General features: G+C 43.7%; 1 protein-coding gene and 1 long non-coding RNA gene across 2 annotated transcripts; one reads left to right on the top strand and one right to left on the bottom strand.

Moving 5' to 3' along the window:
* The first annotated feature begins 864 nt into the window (after positions 1-864).
* On the top strand, positions 865-1,303 carry LOC123406374. The gene is made up of 3 exons (XR_006612109.1): positions 865-974; positions 1,048-1,150; positions 1,236-1,303. It is a non-coding gene; the product is annotated as an uncharacterized LOC123406374 (long non-coding RNA).
* Positions 1,304-10,929: 9,626 nt separating this feature from the next.
* Positions 10,930-12,739, bottom strand: LOC123404916. The gene is made up of 5 exons (XM_045098828.1): positions 12,525-12,739; positions 12,294-12,468; positions 11,674-12,164; positions 11,490-11,515; positions 10,930-11,446 (listed from the first exon to the last, which is right to left on the bottom strand). The coding sequence occupies exons 1-3, from the start codon at positions 12,737-12,739 to the stop codon at positions 11,802-11,804; spliced, it is 753 nt and encodes a 250-aa protein (XP_044954763.1). The 3' UTR covers positions 10,930-11,446; positions 11,490-11,515; positions 11,674-11,801.
* Positions 12,740-22,503: the final 9,764 nt, after the last annotated feature.

The following is a 22,503-nucleotide window of genomic DNA, read 5'->3' as shown; positions in this document are numbered from 1 at the left end:
AACATGCAATTGATGATACAATCTGGTGCTTCCATCTATACAAATCATTCATTGATGTACAACTAGAAAGTCTTATAGCAATTTTGGTGCATAATCATATATAGAAAACATGGGATGCATCAATATTTTGATACAATCTGCAACTTCCATATATACAGAATTTTCCCGCAGTCCTTTGGGCTTCCAAAAATGCCCATCACCACTATATATATAAGTCTCCATCATTGTACATAGGATCATCTCCTCTTTGACACCCTCTCCTCCACGATTATGGTAATCTCATACAGGTTGACGACCTCAAGGAGAGTGATGGCGTCGCCACCATTTCCTGTCATCCCTCGTCCCATCACCCCCCCCCCCAATTAACAGGCATGAAAAAATTGAGCTGCTTGTACGTCAGTTTGCCAACACCGCTGAATTTTGTTTGTCGTTCATGAGGTTTATTCTATACACAGGAACTTGACATTTCGTCGCGTCCAGATGGAGCATATATACCATAATTGTTGGACCATTCATGCAATGGTCCAATGGAAGGCACAAATCAAAGAGAATTCCATGGAAAACATATACCTTCAATGCATACTACTGGATCAGGAAGTAAGGCATTGCTCATCACTATTTCATAGCATATATTTTGCTGTACACATTTGATAAACGATTTTATTTGCTGATTATGTTGATGATTCGTATATTGCTTTAGGGGACAAAAATGGAAGCCATTGCGTTCAACAATCAAGCTGTTCGTTTCAACACCATTCTTCAAACCGGCATGTCCTATGAATTCACTCGTATAGGATTTAACCCCACTGAAATGGCAGTTGTACATTTCTTGTATCTAGACATGGAGTTTATCATCACACTAGATAGTAGGACTGTGGTTATGATTTCGGCGCACAGGATATCAACGACAATTTGTCCATTGTGTTTCCCACAATTTGGGGCCATCTACTCACTACAAGACAAACGCATAACTGGTGCATTTTTTATCTTTGTTCTTGCATATTTTGTTATAGAACTCAGGGTCTCATTCTGATTAAATCTTCGCAGATGTTATTGCTATTGTTGCCTATGTTAGTAAGATACAAACTCTATGGGATCCAATATATGATAGACATGTCCCTTTGCTCGAAATTGGCCTCATGAACTTTCGGTGAGAGTCGTTTATAATATGAGATTTACATATGCTTTTTTGAGTTAATTGTTGCAAACATAAACTAATTTTTTTTTGTCTGTAGACGTCAGATAATTTTCCTACGCATATATGACGAGCACGTTGGCCGTCAATTTTACCATTTGCGACGCACCGTAAATCAGTTTGAAAAAATATCAATTACTTACATACAGTTTAATCGGAGGCGTCAATGCTTGCAAACTATGCAGGAGAGCACGTTCACCTATTCTCCTAATATTGATCATGAGGGTCATCATCTACAAGGCAGGTGTTGCGTACTATTTCAAATTTTTGTCTTTTTATTTTCTTGTACAATACTATGTCATTAATATCACTGACACTTATTTCTATTTGTAGATATCCATGAAGCCAGTCTCATGACACTTGACGAAACACGTGCCTACGTCAACAATATTTTCATGGCTAGGAACAATGGACTCTAGAATTATCTTCATGTACTCATTATCACATTTCGTCATTGATGTAAAAAAGTCAATCGAAATTGTGAGTTAGGCATCTCGTTGCCAAGTGTCTTCATGTCTTATCTTATGTAATATAATCTTATGTAATAAAAATGTATGATATTCAATAAAAAAATCTTTGTGTGGTATGTGTTTTGTGCATTCAATATTTTGGTTGGGAAAACCTGAGATAAAAAAACTTGCCTATAAATGATCGACCGATAAAATCGATAAATCGGACGATAAGCCGATTTATCTCTTAATCATGTGTCGACCGATAAGTTAACGATAATAGACATCCTAAACAGGTGTAATAAATGTACGATATTCAATAAAACAAATCTGTGTGTAGTAGGTGTTTTGGGCATGCAATATTTCGGAACCAACATCTATGTCAGGAAGGATATCAATTACCGTAGACAGACTTAATGCCTCTAGATTTTAAGGTAAGGTCAATCAATAGTTTGTTTATTATTTGGAAGGCAAATAAATTTCTATTCCAAGTTATGTGTCAATCGGGATCACAACCCTTCATATAATATCCGTTCGGTCCTATTTCAACGCCCAGCTTTGTCCTCACAAATTTCTGAGCACACAACACTATATTTTCACCAATGGATGGTGTGCCGGAACCCCAGGAGGCTGTCCACGCACCAGTGGATGTTCAGCTCCAAATGCACGAGGCATTGCCTGCCCCACTAGCGGATGCATACAACGTGCATGCCGTAGAAGATGTTGTTGACTACATATTTCAATGGATCATAGACGCACAAGAAGATGAGGCATTAAAGTAAGTTATCTTTTCTCCATGTTTTGTTGTAGACCATGCTGTATTACTCTCCTACACAACATGCTAAATATATGTTCTGTTTTTGTGAGTTGAATCATTCGATAGTTTGAATTAACCACGATATTTTAGATGTGTCCAGCTCACAGCCGTTACCCGTAAGTATGTGCTTAGTTGTGTGCTATATTACTTTTGTAAGCGCGCTTTGTAACAACCTGATCAAAGCAATAAGCAAAATAAGCCAAGCTGGACACACCCCTATCGCCAAACAAATATTGATGAAGAAAATGTTTCATACCAAATATACTTCTTTTGTAAATAACAAAGTATATCTATATTGTAGGTATGGGGAATTCAAAAAGCAAAACTTATATAATTCTGTTATTTTCATGTTATTATCATTAAGCTAACTTTGGTATAAAACAGTGTAATGTTTGTTCATCCACCAAATTTTTAATGAATGTTTATTTTCTCCTATTGGCTAACATTGTTTGGATTTATTTGTGGTACCCTAATGTAGAACAGTACATTTTTTTATCTGTGATACATGTGGCCATGTTTTTTTAGACAACTAATAGATTGTTACATTAAAAAAAGAGCTACCAGATTATCACACATTATTTAGCAGATTTTCAATGGAAGCAACTATTTCACTTATCTTTGCTTTCAATCAATCGTCTTTATTTATTCACGATTATCATATTTTTGGATAAAGTTATATTTTCAAAATAAGTTCGTTACAATATCCTAATGGTGATGCAGAGATATGTGGATGTTTTTTTATTAAAAGTTGTTCTGCTTATTTTTGGTAGCACAATATGGATAAGAAGCGCACGACCATACCATATCGAGATCAGCCTACGGGTCATCCGGGAAACAATTTGTCTTCATGGACAAGTTCATCCTGATTGCTTCAATATCGCAGTTCGTAAACTCGCCAGCGCTGAAGTGGACACCACTGCAGGCACAAGGATGTTTGGAAAGAAACATTTTTTTGACCTGCGCTTCCATTCTCAGGCACGGGCTCTGAGACACTCTTGGACGGAGCAAGGTCCCCGCACCACGGCTCTGATTGACAATGCTATTGTCGAGCCGTTTCCTAAATATGATGTGTTCAACTCTACAATTGTAAGAGACTGTTAGTAATTCATATCTTAAAATTTAATTTTATTATTATATTAGCAGTTAACATGTGTCTATCTACTGCATCTTCCACAGTATCTACTACCATTTACTTGTGTGGATTCAAACTACGCGCTACTTGTAGTCAATATGGAGCGTGGGAGGTTTGTCCATTTTGATCCAGCCATCGACATCTATAGTCGTGGAATTAGTTTTCATAACAGTGAGTTGATGAAGGAAATCACAATGTTGAAGGAAGAATTCAACAATGTGTTCCATATGAGGATTCCTGATTGGAATACCCAACTCATGGAATGGCCTGCTGATGGCATATCTTGTACTCCCAGACGGTAATATACTAAAGCAGATCACTTACAGTATGAGCACATTTATATACTTTTTAATATATACAGTTTTTAACAGCAAAGACTCCGCTTTTCAAGTGCTACAAGAGATGGCCCACCACACTGGTACAACGGCGTTGATGAGGTGTAAAACAAACGTAAGTACATAATAAATAGGTTTAGTGTGCAATTTATTTTCTAGACATTTATTCCATTATGTTTTTTTGCATCTTTTGTAGGATTCAATACAACACAGGAAGCAACTCATGATCCAGATGCTGACGATCAAACATAATGAAGCAGCTGGAAACATCCCGGTTGAAATTAGAGAAGCCTTGAGGGTCATAACGGACTGACTATGGACTGATGGGTCTAAAAATTACCGCAAATAAATCTGTAATACATCTTTTTTAGGTGTATGCTTCACAATTATCTATTTGGCAATACGAATAATTAGTTGATATATTTGGTTATCTATTCATTTTGTTTTACTGATATATTTAAAACTCTAAATATCAAGTCTTGGTCTATGTATGATGTTTTAGAAGCTATTGGTATTGGCATCCACTAGCTTTGTATTACCTATAAATTTTTATTGGGTTGGTGTTATACCAAACCGGTTTGGTAGTACTCATAAACCGTATTCATTTTGTATTGGACCATGCCAGGTTCACATGATTTTACAAGAGCAACCAGTTGTCGGTGTACACGCACTGGTATCGTGGCTCGCATCCTATACTGATTCGGATCGTATAACTCCATCCATACACACACGGGTATATGATACAAGGTTTACTTTGTCGAAAATCAACCCATACAAGCTACGGAATATTGGCCTGGGATGGACATCAACATCTCATCGTGCAACATGGTAAGTATTGTATTTTGTCTATTATTGTCATGGCTTATTTGTTGCTCCTAATTGCTACCACATGTAGATTTATCTTTCGTATGCATACATCGGCCTATACATCTTGTATGTCATCGACATAGAGGCACGCCGTGTATGCATTATGGACCCTATTCACACATCACAATCGTCGGAGAATAAAATCTTGAGGCATGTATTGAAGTTAAAAAGTTTTGCGAGGGAATTCAAAGATGCACTCGAAATAAAGCAACCCGGATGGAATTCAGATATATCTAAATGGCAACGTTTATTTCCGTCTGGTATTCCAACGATCACAGACAGGTAATGAATTCATAGCATAAACATTTATTTCTGTTATCACTTTATCTTATATAGTATTAATTTAGGAAATTGCAGGGATGTGTCTAGCTATCTTGTTTTTCATTTTATGCTTTCGTGGAACGGTAAAGAACTGATCAAGCCAATTTGCACGGTGGGTATTGTCCATTACATGTTTTTAAGATATCCAACATTAAATATTTGTGCTAACTACATATATTTATTGTGCAGGATGGGTATGAGTTGAGGAAACATTTTTTATTATACTTTCTTAAACATCGTGGAAATGAAGCTAGAGACAACCTTCCTCATATTGTGCGAGAATTTATTAAGTGCATCAAGTAGATCTTAATAATTTGTAATGGATTTAGTTTGACCATCTCTCAATTAGTTACATGGACATGTCGTCAATTTGTTTTTTTATTATGAATTTACATGGCAAGTGAAGTGGACTTTTATTATTATTGTAATGAATTTACATGTCGTCAATTTGTAGTCGAGCTCATAGTCTCTACATGCAAAAGTAAGATGCATTACTCATAAAATATTATAAGAGCCCGTGGCAACGCACGGGCACTCTACTAGTATAGTGTAAGGAGTAGTAGTATATTTTGGTTCAAGGGTAAAATAGGAAGACACACACGATAATTACCAGCGAACGAAAACATTTGCTAGGAAAAACGCTCCAGAACGAATCATCAATGATTCATTCTGGAGCGTTTTTGGCTGCTTCCAATGATGTAAATAAGGTTCCAGAGATCCATCAAGTGACGCTTCATCGCCAATGACTGCTTCCAATGCTCCAACTGGCGGACTTGGCTGCATAGCAGGGAGAAATACAAGAACAACAAGTGAGAAGAAAAAAAAACTATCTGAAACTAGTGACTTAAGACAGATAACATGAGGACAAGGGGTGAACCGCCGAACATCCCAGTACCTTTACATCTTTAAGTGACAAAAAGATGCGGCTATTGTTGAAATCCAGTTGAATTACTTTAGCATCAACAACCTGGAAATGAAAACAACTTTAGCATCCAAAAATTATGTAGAATTATGAGCATTTTAGCACTACTGAATTGAGATGTTAAATATACAGCGAACCATGTAACAAATGAGGAAAACACATGGTTATTTCTATGAAAAAATATAGCTTCATTATCCAGAGATTAGCAGCTTCAATAGAAAACTTGAAAGAGCAAAAAGTTAAACAACGAGAAGGATGTAGTCCTCTAGTGGAACCTCTAAAAAGACTATTATTTAAGAACGGAGGGAGTAGGCAGCAGAGTGGCATATATCATAGCTAGTATCAGGTTGACAGCGTCTAACAACCAAAACTTGAAAGTACATCACTTAAAAAGAAAAAGAAAACACTTCAATCCAGAGGCACTTGTTTGCAGAAAGTGTAAATATGTACCATGCTATTTGTATCCACTTCCGTGTAGAAATATATTTTTAATCCTTATTATACTTGAGTAGTTTCTATAATATTGAATATGTTTACTTGTGTAGGCATTCCCCAAACGATCCCCTCTGGTTGACGACTTCTCAAGGGCAATCCTCAGCATAACAGAGGGAGATACTATCATTCAGATAGAAAGGAAATGGATAGGAGATCAGAATACCTGTCAGAATGACGGCCCCACCATCGGCTCAAGCAGTCTAAAGTTCAAAACTTTTCAGGGCTCTTTCTGCTCACTGGAGTTGCTTCAACATCTGCCCTTTTGATAGCCCTCGTGATGTTTCTCTACAAGAGGTACAAGAAAAAGAACAACACAGGTCAGATTGAAACGACTGCAGATTCTAACCCGTCGCATGATATTCAGTTAACTGTACCAGATGTTTCAGATAGCTACGCCTGCCAGCAAGAGATAGAGATATCTAGAGAACTCACAAGCCCGTGTTCAGAAGTCCAATCAACTCCAGATTTTACACCTCATGGAACACCAGGCAATGGTTTGTAGCATCATGTTAAGTCACCCTTATTCAGGTTCTCAGTCTCCAGAGTACACCTGGTCATCTTTTGTTCTCATGTGTGTATTTGCTTGTGTAGTATGTATGAATGCTGACGATCATGCCTTCTAACTGCATGCCAGTGCAGCAGCAATGCAACTGTAAGCTTATTGTGTAATATATTCTAATTTTGCTCAGGTTCCAAGTGTTCATCAACAATCTATCAGTGTAAGACTCTAATCCTAGGAGTACCAGTGTAGCCTGAACTACAACTTGGCACCTGTGCACTGTGTCCGTGTCCCTATTTTTTTGGATAAGCAGGTAGGCCACAGTCTAGCTTATGTATTCCAAAACCAGACCGAGGTCTGAGGAGGCTAACCAAATGCGTCATTGATATAGAAAAAGGGCTGACCAAAAATGCAACATACAAAAATAAATGAATCCAAAATATTTCTCAGATACAAAATACTACGCTTGTTATATATACCGGAATTACTGGATTCCAAAAATATGGAACACCAAATCACAAAAGGAAAAGTAGAGTGTATCATAGCAATTGGTGTATTCTGTCAACTCATAAATATATTTTGCTATCTTTCAGCTGATGGACTTCCATTTTCTTGTGCCACCACACATGTCACCTAAAATCAAAATCGTTGAAATATTGTCAAAGCGAATACTCCACATATGTATCTGGCAGACTCAACTGCAATATCCTTTTTGCTGGCATAAGACCAATCAAGAAGTAGTTCAGTATGTCAGCTCCATATCTCTTGTGAATGTGTGATGCGTGCCTTAGGACCTCCTGCAGGTATGCCCCATTTATGTGTGTGTTTTTCTTGGTGAGAAAGTTCTTGTTTTAGTCAGAGAGGTAGAGCTGTCATCTGCTTCATCTACTATCTCTACTAAAAATGAAGCTTGGGTGTTAGTAGTTGTCATTGAATTTTTAGATGACCAACAATAAAGTTTGCTGCTTAATTTTGGACTGCCAAGTGTAAGTTTACCAAGTGTGTGGGTGTAGCAAGTAACATCTCTGAACCCTGAAAAAAAGAATCAAAATCGAATCCATTCTCCATGTCCTCACAATGCCTATGAATTTCACATAGTGGTAGTTTAAGCACCACACACATTGTCCATGCAAAAAGAGGTGGAATCAAATTATATCAAAATTGAACTTTACAAAATTTTAAAATCAGAACCTTTGTATAGCTGACGATGGATCATCATATACACTTGCCTTCTACTCATTGTCCCTGTTGGCATCCTGCATACACACCAGCCACGAATTAACATATATGCGCGTCCACACACACACAGGAAACCACACATGCATGTCTATACACCGAGGATATCATCTTCTACATTCTCTAAATTGACCATGTAGCAGCGCAGAAAACAAATTCTGTAGTCACATTTCATCAAACAGTTTGCCTCCCTCGAAATAATAATATCATGGAGGGGGTAATGCGTGATACAGGGGCAGCAAGTAGAGGGGACACACCAGGCGACGAGCAGGAGACGCACGCCGTAGAGGGGTTTCGGCGGCCGTCGTCGGTGGGGCTAGGTGCACGTGATGGACGCCGATGAGCAGCTGGTCCTTGCTTCCCCGCACCACACGTTCAACAAAGTGATGTGGCCGGGGGACTCTACGGCTGGATCCCATAGCCTTGATCCAGTACTCGCCGACTGGATTGGGGAACATCTCATCGGTGCGTGCTCGTCGTGGGCGACGAAGGGAATCGGAAGGAGGCCTGCGACAGGTGGATCACAGGGCGAGGCGTCGCGCGAGATACAACTGATCCTGTTGATCTCGTCCGGATTCGGCAATGGTGGAGGGAGGACGAGCACCGGGGAGAGGAGGACGGCGGCGGCGGGCACGTGTGGTCATCGCCTCCGCGCGCCGTCGCTCCGCCCGACTTGTCCCCGCGGCGGCTCTTCTTCAGATGTTTGGGCGGGGTGGAGCTCGTCGGGTTTGGGCGGGTGGAGCTCCCTCGCCGCTCCGCCCGACCTGTCCCCGCGGCGGCTCTTGTTCAGATGTTTGGGCGGGGTGGAGCTCGTCGGGTTTGGGCGGGGTGGAGCTCGTCCACCCGTGCTGCTCCAGGCGCAGCTGTTCTCCATCGCAACAAGTTTCAGCCTCTGCAGCCGTTCTCCATCGAAGCGTTTTTTGAGAGTAATAGGAGGACTGCGGGTTAAAATCAATAGAACATAAGGGTGTTTATGTAAAAATACCAGGACGGACGACAAGAAACCAAATTTGCTTTATTATTACTAGCAAAAGGACCCGTGCGTTGCAACGGGAGAAAAACAATTATAATTTCCAATGGTGCTGATCATATTTTGTCTTTAAAATTTTAGGACATTTCTTGAAATGCATGAACATTTTTTGAATTAGCAAACATTTTTTTCAATTGCACTCAAAAAATAACACACAAACTTTTTTTCAAAATCATGGATTTTTATTGTTTTCACCAACATTGTTCTCAAAATTATGAACATTTCTCTGAATATGCGAATATTTTTACAAAAATCATGAGCATTTTTTGAATTCACAAACATTTTATATTTTCTTCAAACTTTTATTTCAAAATTCCCAGTTTTATAAATTGCAAAAAAATTTCAAAGTTCTAAACTAAAAAATGGAACAGAAAAATGAAAATAAAAAATGTGACTAAAAACAGAGGCACGAACTGTTTTTAAGATTTTTTACACGGACTTTTGTTTAAAATTGTTGACTTTTTTTATTTTATGGACATTTTCTCAAAGTTTACACATTTTTTTATATGCAAACATTTTTCAAAACTCCTGAGTAGTTTTTGAACTCACAAAAAATATGTTTTTTTGAATATTTTATTTCGAAATGCTCAGTTTCTTAAATTTGAGAAAAGTTGTTTGAAGTTCTAAATTATTTAAAGTAGAAAAAAAAATGAAACTGAAAATAAAAATAAAAAAACTAAACTAAAAAAACAGGAGCTCATGCATGGGCCGGCCCAAACAGGTGTGCTGCATCTTTTTCCAACGCCCTAAGCGTAATATAGGAGGTGCCTACATAGGCCGGCCCAGTCCGGAGATTTTCCTGTTTGAAACGTTTTTTTATGACTTATAGGTGGCATTGGTGGGTAATTTTAGTCAACTTTAAGGGAAATTTGGATGACGTACAGAAGAAGCACTATTTGTTTTATTAGTACTAGGACAAGTGCCCGTGCGTTGCAACGGGACAAAAATATCACAGTTTTACAGTTAAGTTAGTGGATCGGACATCCAATCTCTAGATCAATGCTTAACCTGGATTTCTCTAATCCATATATCTAGTTTCCAACTAATATTACAAGCAACAATGATTGATTAAAAGTCGTGATCCATTTTCTGTGATTGACAAAAAATAAAGTGATGCTCTCATATTCCAACGGGACAAAAATATCACAGTTTTGCAAAACTGCCACGACGGACGACATAAGCGTTCCGCGCTTTATTATTAGGAGAGATATGTTGTTTGTATATTTTATTTATGTTTTTAAATCATGATTTTGTGTAATTTTGGTATATGGCAAATCCAAACTACATTTTAATTTTGTATCGTGTTCATACCTTATAAATCGAGTGCACAGGGTTTGGGCAGCCCCAAGGTGAGGCTGTGGTTGCCTCCGGTCCGGATCAGCGGCGTAAGCCTGTCGGTAGCTGCCGTGATTTTGTGGTTCCGTCCGTGTGATTTGCTCACGCGGCTAAGGTGACGCTCATCTCTTTCTCTGCCTTTGTCTCTATGGCACGACCAGTCGGCTACGTAGTAAGTATTTTCCAGAATCGAGACCAAGCTTGGGGCAGCCAGCAAAAGCAACTCGGTTGCGGTCTTGCGTTGCGGATGTGGTCGCTTTCTGTTGGCACCCGTACCGTATGCCACGTCACCCTTGTTAAGACTACAACACAAATTACTTGCTACTGGTATATCTTATCTACAAAATGCCCTCCGCCATACGTTGGAGAAGCGAAAACATTTTTTTACATATGCCCTTCCACCAAGCAATGCCAGTAGCACCGACTAAACAGTCAATTCCCACCTGCCGTTCCGTTGCCCTTATACAAGCAAGTGGCCAGCTTTGTTCCCCCTAAAAGATAACAAAATTATCTAACTGGAGCTTTTTTAATTAGTTCTGTGCAGTTTCGCAATAAGGTTTCACAAGTAAGCTAATTATCGGTAAATGCAAGAAATGGTTCACTACAATTATAGCATCCTCGTGAATGTAGCAAGCATCCCACAAATCCTAAACCTCTAGTTAGGGGTAGACAGCTAAACTACAGAAAGTTCATGGATATTCTGGAATTACAAGCATGTAACATACCACTCTTCCAGCTGCAGGCTCTTTCAGGGTGACATGGGGCCTTTGCTTGCTACCACCAACGGACCCATTGCTTGTTGAAGCAGGAGACCTTATCTGAGGCAACGGACCCATTGCTTGTTGAAGCAGGAGGCCTTATCTGAGGCAGCATTAACAAGTACTGCAGGAAACAGGAGGTATCCGATCAACCCCATTTCTCGCTGGAAAGTAGCAACACGGCAATCACATTAATTAAAAAATAGAGCAAACGGTGCTCCCTGAAGTTACAGCATAAGAAATTAGCATTTCGCATCAACTTGTGAGTTTGTAACATGCTACCTGTGACAGGAGGTGCCTTTGCTGTTGCCCTAGGGGTCTTTGAGCTAGCAAAAGCCACGCCTGGAGCTTTATCAGGTTTTCCAAGTGTTCTCTGAATCGAAGCACGGACATTGTCAAACAGCTCTGTCTTAAGGATTTCCAGCACAAAGCTTTCGCTGTCCAGCGTTGAGGTAGTGGACTCGGTTGACCTCCTCAGTTCCTCTGCTATTCCTCGCAGTAGCCTTGAACCATGCGACTTGCGGAAAGTGCTGTTCACAATGCCCAATTCCTCGGTATCCAGAACGCCTGCTCAGACCAGCCTTCGCTGGTGAAGAAGGCCTTGTCCCAGGCGAGGCTCTTGCGGAGGTTGACGCCGCCCTTGGGCTCGGCCTTCTTCGGGGACTGCGCCCGCTCTGGGGCCTGCTCCGCGGGGTCCATGGCCTGCCCCGCCGGAGGAGGAGGAGGAGATCCGGCGGCGGGCTGCTCCGAATCGGCGGCCACCGCCGAAGCCGCTGCAAGAGGGGGGGGGGGGGGGGGGGGGGGGGGGGAACGCAGCACTGCGTGTCGGATCGGATACGAGAGCCACGCACGCGCCGAAATGGAAGGAACGGTCACGGGGGACGGCGAGCCGGTTGACTCACCTGGAGCGGGGCGGGGCGGCGGCGGCGGGTCGGGGTGCTGCGGCGGCGAGGCCAGGTCCAGGAGGAAGTCGTCCTCCTCGCTGGAGACGTCGATGAGGGACAGCGCGTCCATCGCGGCGGCCCCGCATCGCCGGCGTCGGCGGAGGCGGAGGGGACGGGGCAAAACCCTAGATCGCTTCATATTTTGTGGACTGCGCGGCGCAGTGGACGGCGACGCCCAGGCCGGCCAACCCGTAGAAGGGCACGGACGCCTCGTAGTCCTCGAAGATCTCCTCGTCTGTAATCAGATCGAAGCCCGAGGGACGAAGCCCCCGCGCCCAGCCGTCGCGTCGCCCGTCGCCCGCCGAGATCCGCAAGCCGCCGCCCTCCCCATGGCCTAGCTCGGCCAGAGCTGCAACCTCTGCAGCTATTCCCCGTCGAGATCCGCGCGCCGCCGCCCTCCCCATGGCCGAGCTCGGCCAGAGCTGCAACCTCTACAGCCGTTCCCCGCCGAGATCCGCCCCACGACGTGAAACGTTTTTTCCACTTACTATAGGACTGCGGGTTGATTTCGAAAGAACAGAAGGACTTTTCTGCAAAAACGCCAACTACGAACGACAGAAGCGCTCCGCGCTTTATTATTACGGAAGAGGTAAAGATAAAGATAAAGATTAGGGAGAGATAACGCCCGAACGTTCGATCCAGGCTCCAGCGAAAGAAAACATTTGCTAGGAGAAACGCTCTAGAACGAACCCCTTTGATGGCCGCCAAAACAAAAAGGAATGTTTCCACAGTAAACCAAATGGTCCAAAGAAAAACGAGGTTCATCTTTCTCATGCAAAAGCACAAGATCTTGAACAAAACCCTAACAATTTGCACACGGGCTAAGAAAGCATACAAAGAAAGTTGCCGTCCTTTTCGAAATAAAATAACATCCTAGATGTGGATTCAAAAAAGTCATATATGCATGTATGCAATTTGACGTCCAGAAAAATAGCCACAAACTGTTACAAACTAAAAAGTTTACATACATCAAAGTGGCAAAACATCCACATATACAATGTGAGTATTCGCATTTCAGTTAACACGCTTCAAAAACTGTGCTATGGCAACTAACATCTAATGCAGCTCCTTAAAAAAAGAAGGAAAAAATTAAAGGAAGAAAGAAGAGTACGCACATTCAGCATTTTTTTTTGGTTTACTAAGTGCACATACCGTGCACGAGACCAACGGGACCAAAGAAGAGTACACACATACTTTTTTTTTTCGAAGAACAGGAAGATTTTATTAAACTGTAACAGACTTACAATCCTCAGCAACCAGCATAGTGATACACAGAGGTGGTCTACCCAACCAACATGCAGTGCTATCACCACTACGACCAAAGTTCGCTAAGCAATGTGCAACTCTATTTTGTTCACGACTAATCTTAAGTAAAGAAACATCCCTATTCAAAAGTAAACTCTTAATTTCTATCACTAGAACACCATAAGGTGATATATCATAATTACCAGTAGCAATCATCTTTACACACATACTCATAATATATTCGTTATTATTTGCAAGAAAACTGCCACATGTGCATGATTTTGAATGAAAAAGAAGCAGAAAAAATACATAAAAACAAGTAACCATCATATGTTGATTGACATCAAACTAGGGCATCCATATACGGACAAAGGAAGAAGAGGATTGTCACTCATAAAATTTTTATGTATACATGCAACAAATTGATTTGAAATTACCATTTTAACATAAATTAGGTTCCCTGGCAAAAAGAAATGTGTTTAAAGTGCATGTTGTACAAAGGCTATCATTTGAAACATAAAGTTCCCATGGCAAATAAAAATTAATTTTGTTTAATTAATAAAATTTCCATGGTCCGAAGAATGAAATTGCCGTCCTACCAACAATAAAACTAACATGGTCTAGTTAATGAATTTGCCAATGTCTAATTAATAAAATGGATATGCCATAAAGAACAAAGTTGCCATGCTACACCGATTAAACAAACATTTTTTGCGGAAACGATAAAACAAACATGGTGTAATTGGATAAAATTGCCACAGTTCTGTTAATAAATTTTCCATCGTAACTAAAAATAACTAACATGTCATATTAAATAATTGACATGATCTAATTAGAAAAATTACCAAGGTACCTGTAAAAAAAAATACATATGACAAAATAAGGGGAATTTTCACAAAAGAACACTCCAGCTTTTTTTAAAATCTGTAATGGGGACATGATAAATTTCAAAAAAAACATTTCGAAAGAAGATGGCAAAGTTAGGGAGTTTACTTTTTGAAAAGATGGGAAATCTAGGAATTTTCCATAGACACATGAGACTAGTGTAATTCATTAAACTGACATGAAACCGTTACAATTTTCATGATATTTTGCTTATTTGCCATGGTTTGGGAAAATTTAGTTAATAAAATTGGACATGGTCTTGTTGGAAATATGCCCTAGATGCAATAATAAAATGGTTATTATCATATTTCCTTGTTCATGATAATCGTCTATTGTTCATGCTATAATTGTATTAACAGGAAATAGTAATACATGTGTGAATAAATAGATCACAATGTATCCCTAGCAAGCCTCTAGTTGGCTAGCTCGTTAGTCAATAGATGATCATGGTTTTGTGATCATGGGCATTAGATGTCATTGATAACGGGATCACATGATTGGGAGAATGATGTGATGGACAAGACCCAATCCTAAGCATAGCACTAGATCGTATTGTTCGTATGCTAAAGCTTTTCTAATGTCAAGTATCTTTTCCTTCGACCGTGAGATTGTGCAACTCCCGGATACCGTAGGAGTGCTTTGGGTGTATCAAACGTCACAACGTAACTGGGTGACTATAAAGGTGCACTACGGGTATCTCCGAAAGTGTCTGTTGGGTTGGTACGAATCGAGATCGGGATTTGTCACTCCGTGTGACGGAGAGGTATCTCTGGGCCCACTCGGTAGAACATCATCATGAGCTCAATGTGACTAAGGAGTTTGTCACACGATGACGTGCTACGGAACGAGTAAAGAGACTTACCGGTAACGAGATTGAACAAGGTATAGGTATACCGACGATCGAATCTCGGGCAAGTTCTATACCGATAGACAAAGGGAATTGTATACGGGATTGATTGAATCCTTGACATCATGGTTCATCCGATGAGATCATCGTGGAGCAAGTGGGAGCCACCATGGGTATCCAGACACCGCTGATGGTTATTGGCCGGAGAGGTGTCTCGGTCATGTCTGCGTGTCTCCCAAACCCGTAGGGTCTACACACTTAAGGTTCGATGACGCTAGGGTTATAGGGAATTGTTATACAAGGTTACCGAAAGTTGTTCGGAGTCCCGGATGAGATCCCGGACGTCACGAGGAGCTCCGGGATGGTCCGGAGGTAAAGATTGATATATAGGACGGATGGTTTTGGACACCGGAAGTGTTTCGGGCGTCACCGGTAACGTATCGGGACCACCGGGACCACCGGAAGTGGCCCCGGGGTCCACCGGGAGGGGCCACCAGCCCATAGAGGCTAGATGGGCCATGTGCGGGAGGGAACCAGCCCCTAGGTGGGCTGGTGCGCCTCCCACACCCAACGCAAGGCGCAGGTGGTGGGGAGAGGGGGCAACCCTAGGCGGAGGTGGGCCTTAGGCCCACCAGGTGGTGCGCCACACCTCTCCCACCCTGGCTGTCGCCCCCCTCTCCCATCTGGTGGCCGCCGGCCCCTAGGGAGGGAACCCTAGGGGTGGCGCAGCCCTCCCCCCTCCTCCTATAAATAGAGAGGGGTTTTGGCCATTGGGGGACACACTTTTCCCTCTCCCTCGGCGCAGCCCTGCCCTTCTTTCTCCTCCTCTCTGCCGGTGCTTGGTGAAGCCGTGCCGGGAGACCTCGTCTCTCCATCGACACCACGCCGTCGTGCTGCTGGAGTTCTTCCCCAACCTCTCCCTCCTCCTTGCTGGATCAAGGTGCGGGAGACGTCACCGGGCTGCACGTGTGTTGAACGCGGAGGTGCCGTGGTTCGGCACTAGATCGGAATCACACCGCGATCTGAATCGCCGCGAGTACGACTCCATCAACCGCGTTCTAGCAACGGTTCCGCTTAGTGATCTTCAAAGGTATGAAGATGCTCTTACTGTTGGAAATATGCCCTAGAGGCAATAATAAATTAGTTATTATTATATTTCTTTGTTCATGATAATCGTTTATTATCCATGCTATAATTGTATTGATTGAAAACACAGTGCATGTGTGGATACATAGACAAAACACTGTCCCTAGTAGGCCTCTAGTTGACTAGCTCGTTGATCAAAGATGGTCAAGGTTTCCTGACCATAGGCAAGTGTTGTCACTTGATAACGGGATCACATCATTCGCAGAATCATGTGATGGACTAGACCAAACTAATAGACGTAGCATATTGATCGTGTCATTTTGTTGCTACTGTTTTCTGCGTGTCAAGTATTTGTTCCTATGACCATGAGATCGTATAACTCACTGACACCGGAGGAATGCTTTGTGTGTATCAAACGTCGCAACGTAACTTGGTGACTATAAAGATGCTCTACAGGTATCTCCGAAGGTGTTCGTTGAGTTAGTATGGATCGAGACTGGGATTTGTCACTCCGTGTGACGGAGAGGTATCTCGGGGCCCACTCGGTAATACAACATCACACACAAGCCTTGCAAGCAATGTGACTTAGTGTAAGTTGCGGGATCTTGTATTACGGTACGGGTAAAGAGACTTGCCGGTAAACGAGATTGAAATAAGTATGCAGATACTGACGATCGAATCTCGGGCAAGTAACATACCGAAGGACAAAGGGAATGACATACGGGATTATATGAATCCTTGACACTGAGGTTCAAACGATAAGATCTTCGTAGAATATGTAGGACCAATATGGGCATCCAGGTCCCGCTATTGGATATTGACCGAGGAGTCACTCGGGTCATGTCTACATAGTTCTCGAACCCGCAGGGTCTGCACACTTAAGGTTCGACGTTGTTTTATGCGTATTTGAGTTATATGGTTGGTTACCGAATGTTGTTCGGAGTCCCAGATGAGATCACGGACGTCACGAGGGTTTCCGGAATGGTCCGGAAACGAAGATTGATATATAGGATGACCTCATTTGATTACGAGAAGGTTTCCGGAGTTACCGGGAATGTACCGGGAATGACGAATGGGTTCCGGGTGTTCACCGGGGGGGGCAACCCACCCCGGGGAAGCCCATAGGCCTTGGGGGTGGTGCACCAGCCCTTGGTGGGCTGGTGGGCAAGCCCAAAGAGGCCCCTGCGCAGGAGATAAGAAAATCAAAGAGAAAAAAAAGGGGAAGTGGGAAGGAAGGGAAGGACTCCACCTTCCAATCCTAGTTGGACTAGGATTGGAGGAGGAATCCTCCGTCCCCCCTTCGGCCGAACCCCTTGGGGCCTCTTGAGCCCCCAGGCAAGGCCCCTCCCCTCCCACCTATATATACAGAGGTTTTAGGGCTGATTTAAGACAACTTTTCCACGGCAGCCCGACCACATACCTCCACGGGTTTTCCTCTAGATCGCGTTTCTGCGGAGCTCGGGCGGAGCCCTGCCGAGATCAGATCACCACCAACCTCCGGAACGCCGTCACGCTGCCGGAGAACTCATCTACCTCTCCGTCTCTCTTGCTGGATCAAGAAGGCCGAGATCATCGTCGAGCTGTACGTGTGCTGGACGCGGAGGTGCCGTCCGTTCGGCACTAGATCGTGAGACGGATCGCGGGACGGTTCGTGGGACGGTTCGCGGGGCGGATCGAGGGACGTGAGGACGTTTCACTACATCAACCACGTTCACTAACGCTTCTTCTGTTCGATCTACAAGGGTACGTAGATCGGAAATCCCCTCTCGTAGATGGACATCACCATGATAGGTCTTCGTGCGCGTAGGAAAATTTTTGTTTCCCATGCGACGTTCCCCAACAGTGGCATCATAAGCTAGGTTCATGCGTAGATGTCTTCTCGAGTAGAACACAAAAAATTTTGTGGGCGGTGATGTGCATTTTGCTGCCCTCCTTAGTCTTTTCTTGATTCCGCGGTATTGTTGGATCGAAGCGGCTCGGACCGACATTACTCGTACGCTTACGAGAGACTAGTTTCATCGCTACGAGTAACTCCGTTGCTCAAAGATGACCGGCGAGTGTCGGTTTCTCCAACTTTAGTTGAATCGGATTTGACCAAGGAGGTCCTTGGATGAGGTTAAATAGCAATTCATATATCTCCGTTGTGGTGTTTGTGTAAGTAAGATGCGATCCTACTAGATACCCATGGTCACCACGTAAAACATGCAACAACAATTAGAGGACGTCTAACTTGTTTTTGCAGGGTATGCTTGTGATGTGATATGGCCAACGATGTGATGTGATATATTGGATGTATGAGATGATCATGTTGTAATAGTTAATATCGACTTGCACGTCGTTGGTACGGCAACCGGCAGAAGCCATAGGGTTGTCTTTATACTAACGTTTGTGCTTGCAGATGCGTTTACTATATTGCTAGGACGTAGCTTTAGTAGTAATAGCATGAGTAGCACGACAACCCCGATGGCGACACGTTGATGGAGATCATGGTGTGACGACAGTGACAAGAAGATCGTGCCGGTGCTTTGGTGATGGAGATCAAGAAGCACGTGATGATGGCCATATCATGTCACTTATGAATTGCATGTGATGTTAATCCTTTTTGCACCTTATCTTGCTTAGAAAGACGGTAGCATTATGAGGTGATCTCTGTGACAGCCCGATGCCGACGTTCCAGAAGATTCCCCTCTCTTTCCGTTTTCGTCGTGTGTCTATTTTTATTTGTCGCATCATCATTGCATCATGCGCATCATCAGCATTGCATCGGCATCCCGTTGCCGCCCGTTTTCAAAACTTGCATCCGTTAGTAGTTGTCGGTCCTCGTCGTTGTCCGTTCTGAGTCCGACCGCACACGCACGCGTCCGCGGCACCATCGAAACCCTGTTTTTAAAGTGTGCGTAAAACCTTCTCTGATTGGGTTGATATTTGACGTGCGGTCGTATTGTAATATAGGTAGGCCGCGTGTCAAGTTTTGTCGCAATCGGAGACCGTCTGGTACCCGAACGGTCGTCCGTAGCGGCACCGTCTTCGGTTATTCATCGAACGTGTCCCGGTGTTTTAAATCGCGTTGCCGCGCTGCCCGTTTTCCCTCTCATCTCCGCCTAACCCCTCTGCTAAGTGCTTCGACCCTACGCGCAGCCCAGTCCGAAAACCACCCGAAACCCGAACCGGTTGGTCGTGACCGTTGGATCCGGATCAACCCCGTTTTATCGCAAATCATCATCGGTTTGTCCATTGGATACCCTAACCATTATTTCTCGGGCGTCCGATTGAATCGGAGGGTCCAAATCAGCCCTATCCAAACCCACCTACCTATTTAAGCAGTCAAACCCTAAAAATTAGGAGCCTTGTCCCTCACAACCGCCGCCGCCCAACTCCCTCTGTTTCAGCACCGAGCCAACCAGCCCGCAACCTCCCATGGCGCTCGATCCAATCTGGACCGAGGCAACCGCCTCCGCCTCAGGACCTGAACCCGCCGCCACATCCAGCCGCCGCCGACGACCAGGACCAGGAGTAGAGGCCCGTGCGCACCTTCTCCTCCTCCTATTCCCTCTTTTCTCTCTCTGTTAAAGATTTCTCTCTTCTCTCGTTGACCAGAGCACAGGAACCCATCGCCGCCTTCATGGAGGTTGCCGACCGCGCCTCCCCAAAAGCCATCGTCGTCAGGAATGGGTGGCCGGAGCCCGGATCTTCCAATCTCGAGCCATTCTCGTTCGTTTCCCAAGCCATTACATGCTGCCCTTTGGGTCAACTCTCTGTTGACTGCGCCCTCAGCTCCGTCTCGTGCAAGCAGGGGCTCCCCCTGGAGCAGCCTTGGGTCTCCACCAACGCAACCCCGCCGCCAGCAGTCGTTGACCAGACCAGCGCCGCCCAGGCCGACCTCGCGCCGCAGAAGGTTCCCCTTGCCCTCTCTTCTCCTCCCTCTGGTTTCCCTCTGCTCTCTCTGATCTGTGCATCTTCCTCCCTTTTCTGTAAGAGCATAGGTAAACAGGAGCTCATCCATGGGGCCTTGAACCAGCGCTCGCTGCCTAGGAACGGGTCCAGCATCCCATCCCCAACCCCCGTGCTCGACCCCTGTGCCGCGCCATCCGCAGCAGGTTTGAAGCAGGTGTGCAGCCCCGTGTCCGCCACTGTTCTGCCATTGCGTGCGTGCGTTGTGGGATAGAACACCCGTGTTTCTTTCATATGTATAGAACTCACCCTGCTATATATCAATCGAGCATGCTCAGGTCAACTGGTTTGTGTCAACCGGTTACATCCCAGAGATCTGGGGTTTGAATCCAGCTATGCCTATTTTGTTTTTGTGTTATTTAGATTAGAGCCTCGGTGTGATACATATGATGTATATATCCTCCTTGTACCAAAGTCTCAATAGCAGCGCAGTGGTTGGAGTATTTTTCCCTGGTCCAGGAGGTCGTGGGATCAAATCCCATGGGTGCCTTTAATATTTTGCTGGCTATGATTTTTTTTCCTCTTGCACACAGCTGTTGTGGGCCGATTTCAGCCATGGGCCACTGCCCTATGGTGAAATGCGGTCCACTGTGTTTTTTTAACATCGTGTGATTTTTTCCAATTCTCAGGGATTTTGTTAATTTCAGGAAAAGGCGTTGTTTTTCAATCCAGCGTAGTTTCTAACCCGTGCATCGGATTAAAATGATTTCAACATATAAGTTGCTTAGAATTTTCTGTAGTTTCACAAAAACCAACTCTCATGCATAATTAGATCTGTTTAGTGTGTTGTTTGCATTGGTTTGCGTCTCGACGTGTTGAAAACGGTTTAGGACGTATCTATTTGTCCGTAGCTCCGTTGGAGTTGTGCCATATATGTAAATGGACCAGCACGTCGCGTAGCATCACGTGAACCACTTTGTTTTGCTGTTTAACAAACTTAAAATGTGATTAGGACAAATCTGGACAGAATTAGAATTTAACACGTGGGGTCTTTTCGGAGATGCTATATGTCGTTTCCGGCCTCATTTAAAATGCCTAGCTAAGTAGATTAATTTGTGCTTCACCCCCTTGCCATGTTAACAACCTTTTAATATTGTCGAGTACCTAACCGGGAGTGAACTAAATAATTAATGTGGAGTTTCGTCAATATGCAACTCGTTGCATATTGAACTTCACTTAATGTGTAGTGTTTGATTGTGTGATTTGTCATGCCGTAACTTGCATGTATTCAGTAGCTCATGCATCATATGTGTTGTGCATCGTGTGGTGAATTTCGTGTGTTGATGCTTGTTTCCGGTTTCCCCGTCTCGATAGAGTTCCGCAAGCGTGCCGGATTGTGAGGACCCGTTCGACTACGTCGGTTCGTCTGCTTCACGGAGGCATCCTTCTTCCAAGAGAGATCTCAGGCAAGATGATCATTTCCCCAGATACCACTACTATCATTGCCATGCTAGTTATTTCGATGCTACCGATTATGTCTCGTTGCCTACCACTTGTTAAATATCAGCCTCTCAACATTGCCATGTTAACCTTCAACCTGTTCGACCTAGCAAACCACTGATTGGCTATGTTACTGCTTGCTTAACCTTGTTGTTAGCGTTGCTAGTTGCAGGTGCTTTGCTTCCATGTGAAAGCATGGGTTCCTTGTTATATCACCATATTAATGCTATTTAATTTAATGGACCTATATACTTGGCAAAAGGTGGAAGGCTCGGCCTTTCTAGCCTGGTGTTTTGTTCCACCTTTGCCCCCTTTAGTTACCGGCTACCGGTGTTATGTTCCGTAATCGAGCGCTCCTAACACGATCGGGGTTGTTATGGGGACCCCCTTGATAATTCGTTTTAGATTAAAGCTGGTCTGGCAAGGCCCAACTTTGGTACTACTTTTGTCTAATCACCTAATAATAATGCATATGGACCCGCCGGCACCCGCGGACTATTTTAATCAACCCCCGGGCCAGTGCTCCTCATGAGTGTTGGTCCAAAACAGAGCAGCTTATTAACGCTACCCGGGGCAACTCGGCGTTTGGCGTGGTAACCATAGCTCATCCGTCGTGTCCTGAGAACGAGGTACGCGACTCCTATCGGGATCGTCGACACGTCGTGCGGCCTTGCTGGATTAGTTTTACCTTTGACGAGATATCTTGTGCATCGG

The sequence above is a fragment of the Hordeum vulgare genome, chromosome 6H, assembly GCF_904849725.1.
Source record: "Hordeum vulgare subsp. vulgare chromosome 6H, MorexV3_pseudomolecules_assembly, whole genome shotgun sequence".
Lineage (NCBI taxonomy): Eukaryota > Viridiplantae > Streptophyta > Magnoliopsida > Poales > Poaceae > Hordeum > Hordeum vulgare.
This window is presented reverse-complemented; position numbering and strand designations above follow the sequence as displayed.

Bases quoted from the DNA above. Each gene is read 5' to 3' on its own strand.
- LOC123404916 (XM_045098828.1), bottom strand. From the start codon at position 12,739: ATGGGGAGGGCGGCGGCGCGCGGATCTCGACGGGGAATAGCTGCAGAG. The intron at 12,469-12,524 runs GTTGGCCGGCCT...CAAAATATGAAG, and splicing joins GCGTCCGTGCCCTTCTACGG to CGATCTAGGGTTTTGCCCCG. The intron at 12,165-12,293 runs GTGAGTCAACCG...CCCCTCTTGCAG, and splicing joins GCCGCCCCGCCCCGCTCCAG to CGGCTTCGGCGGTGGCCGCC.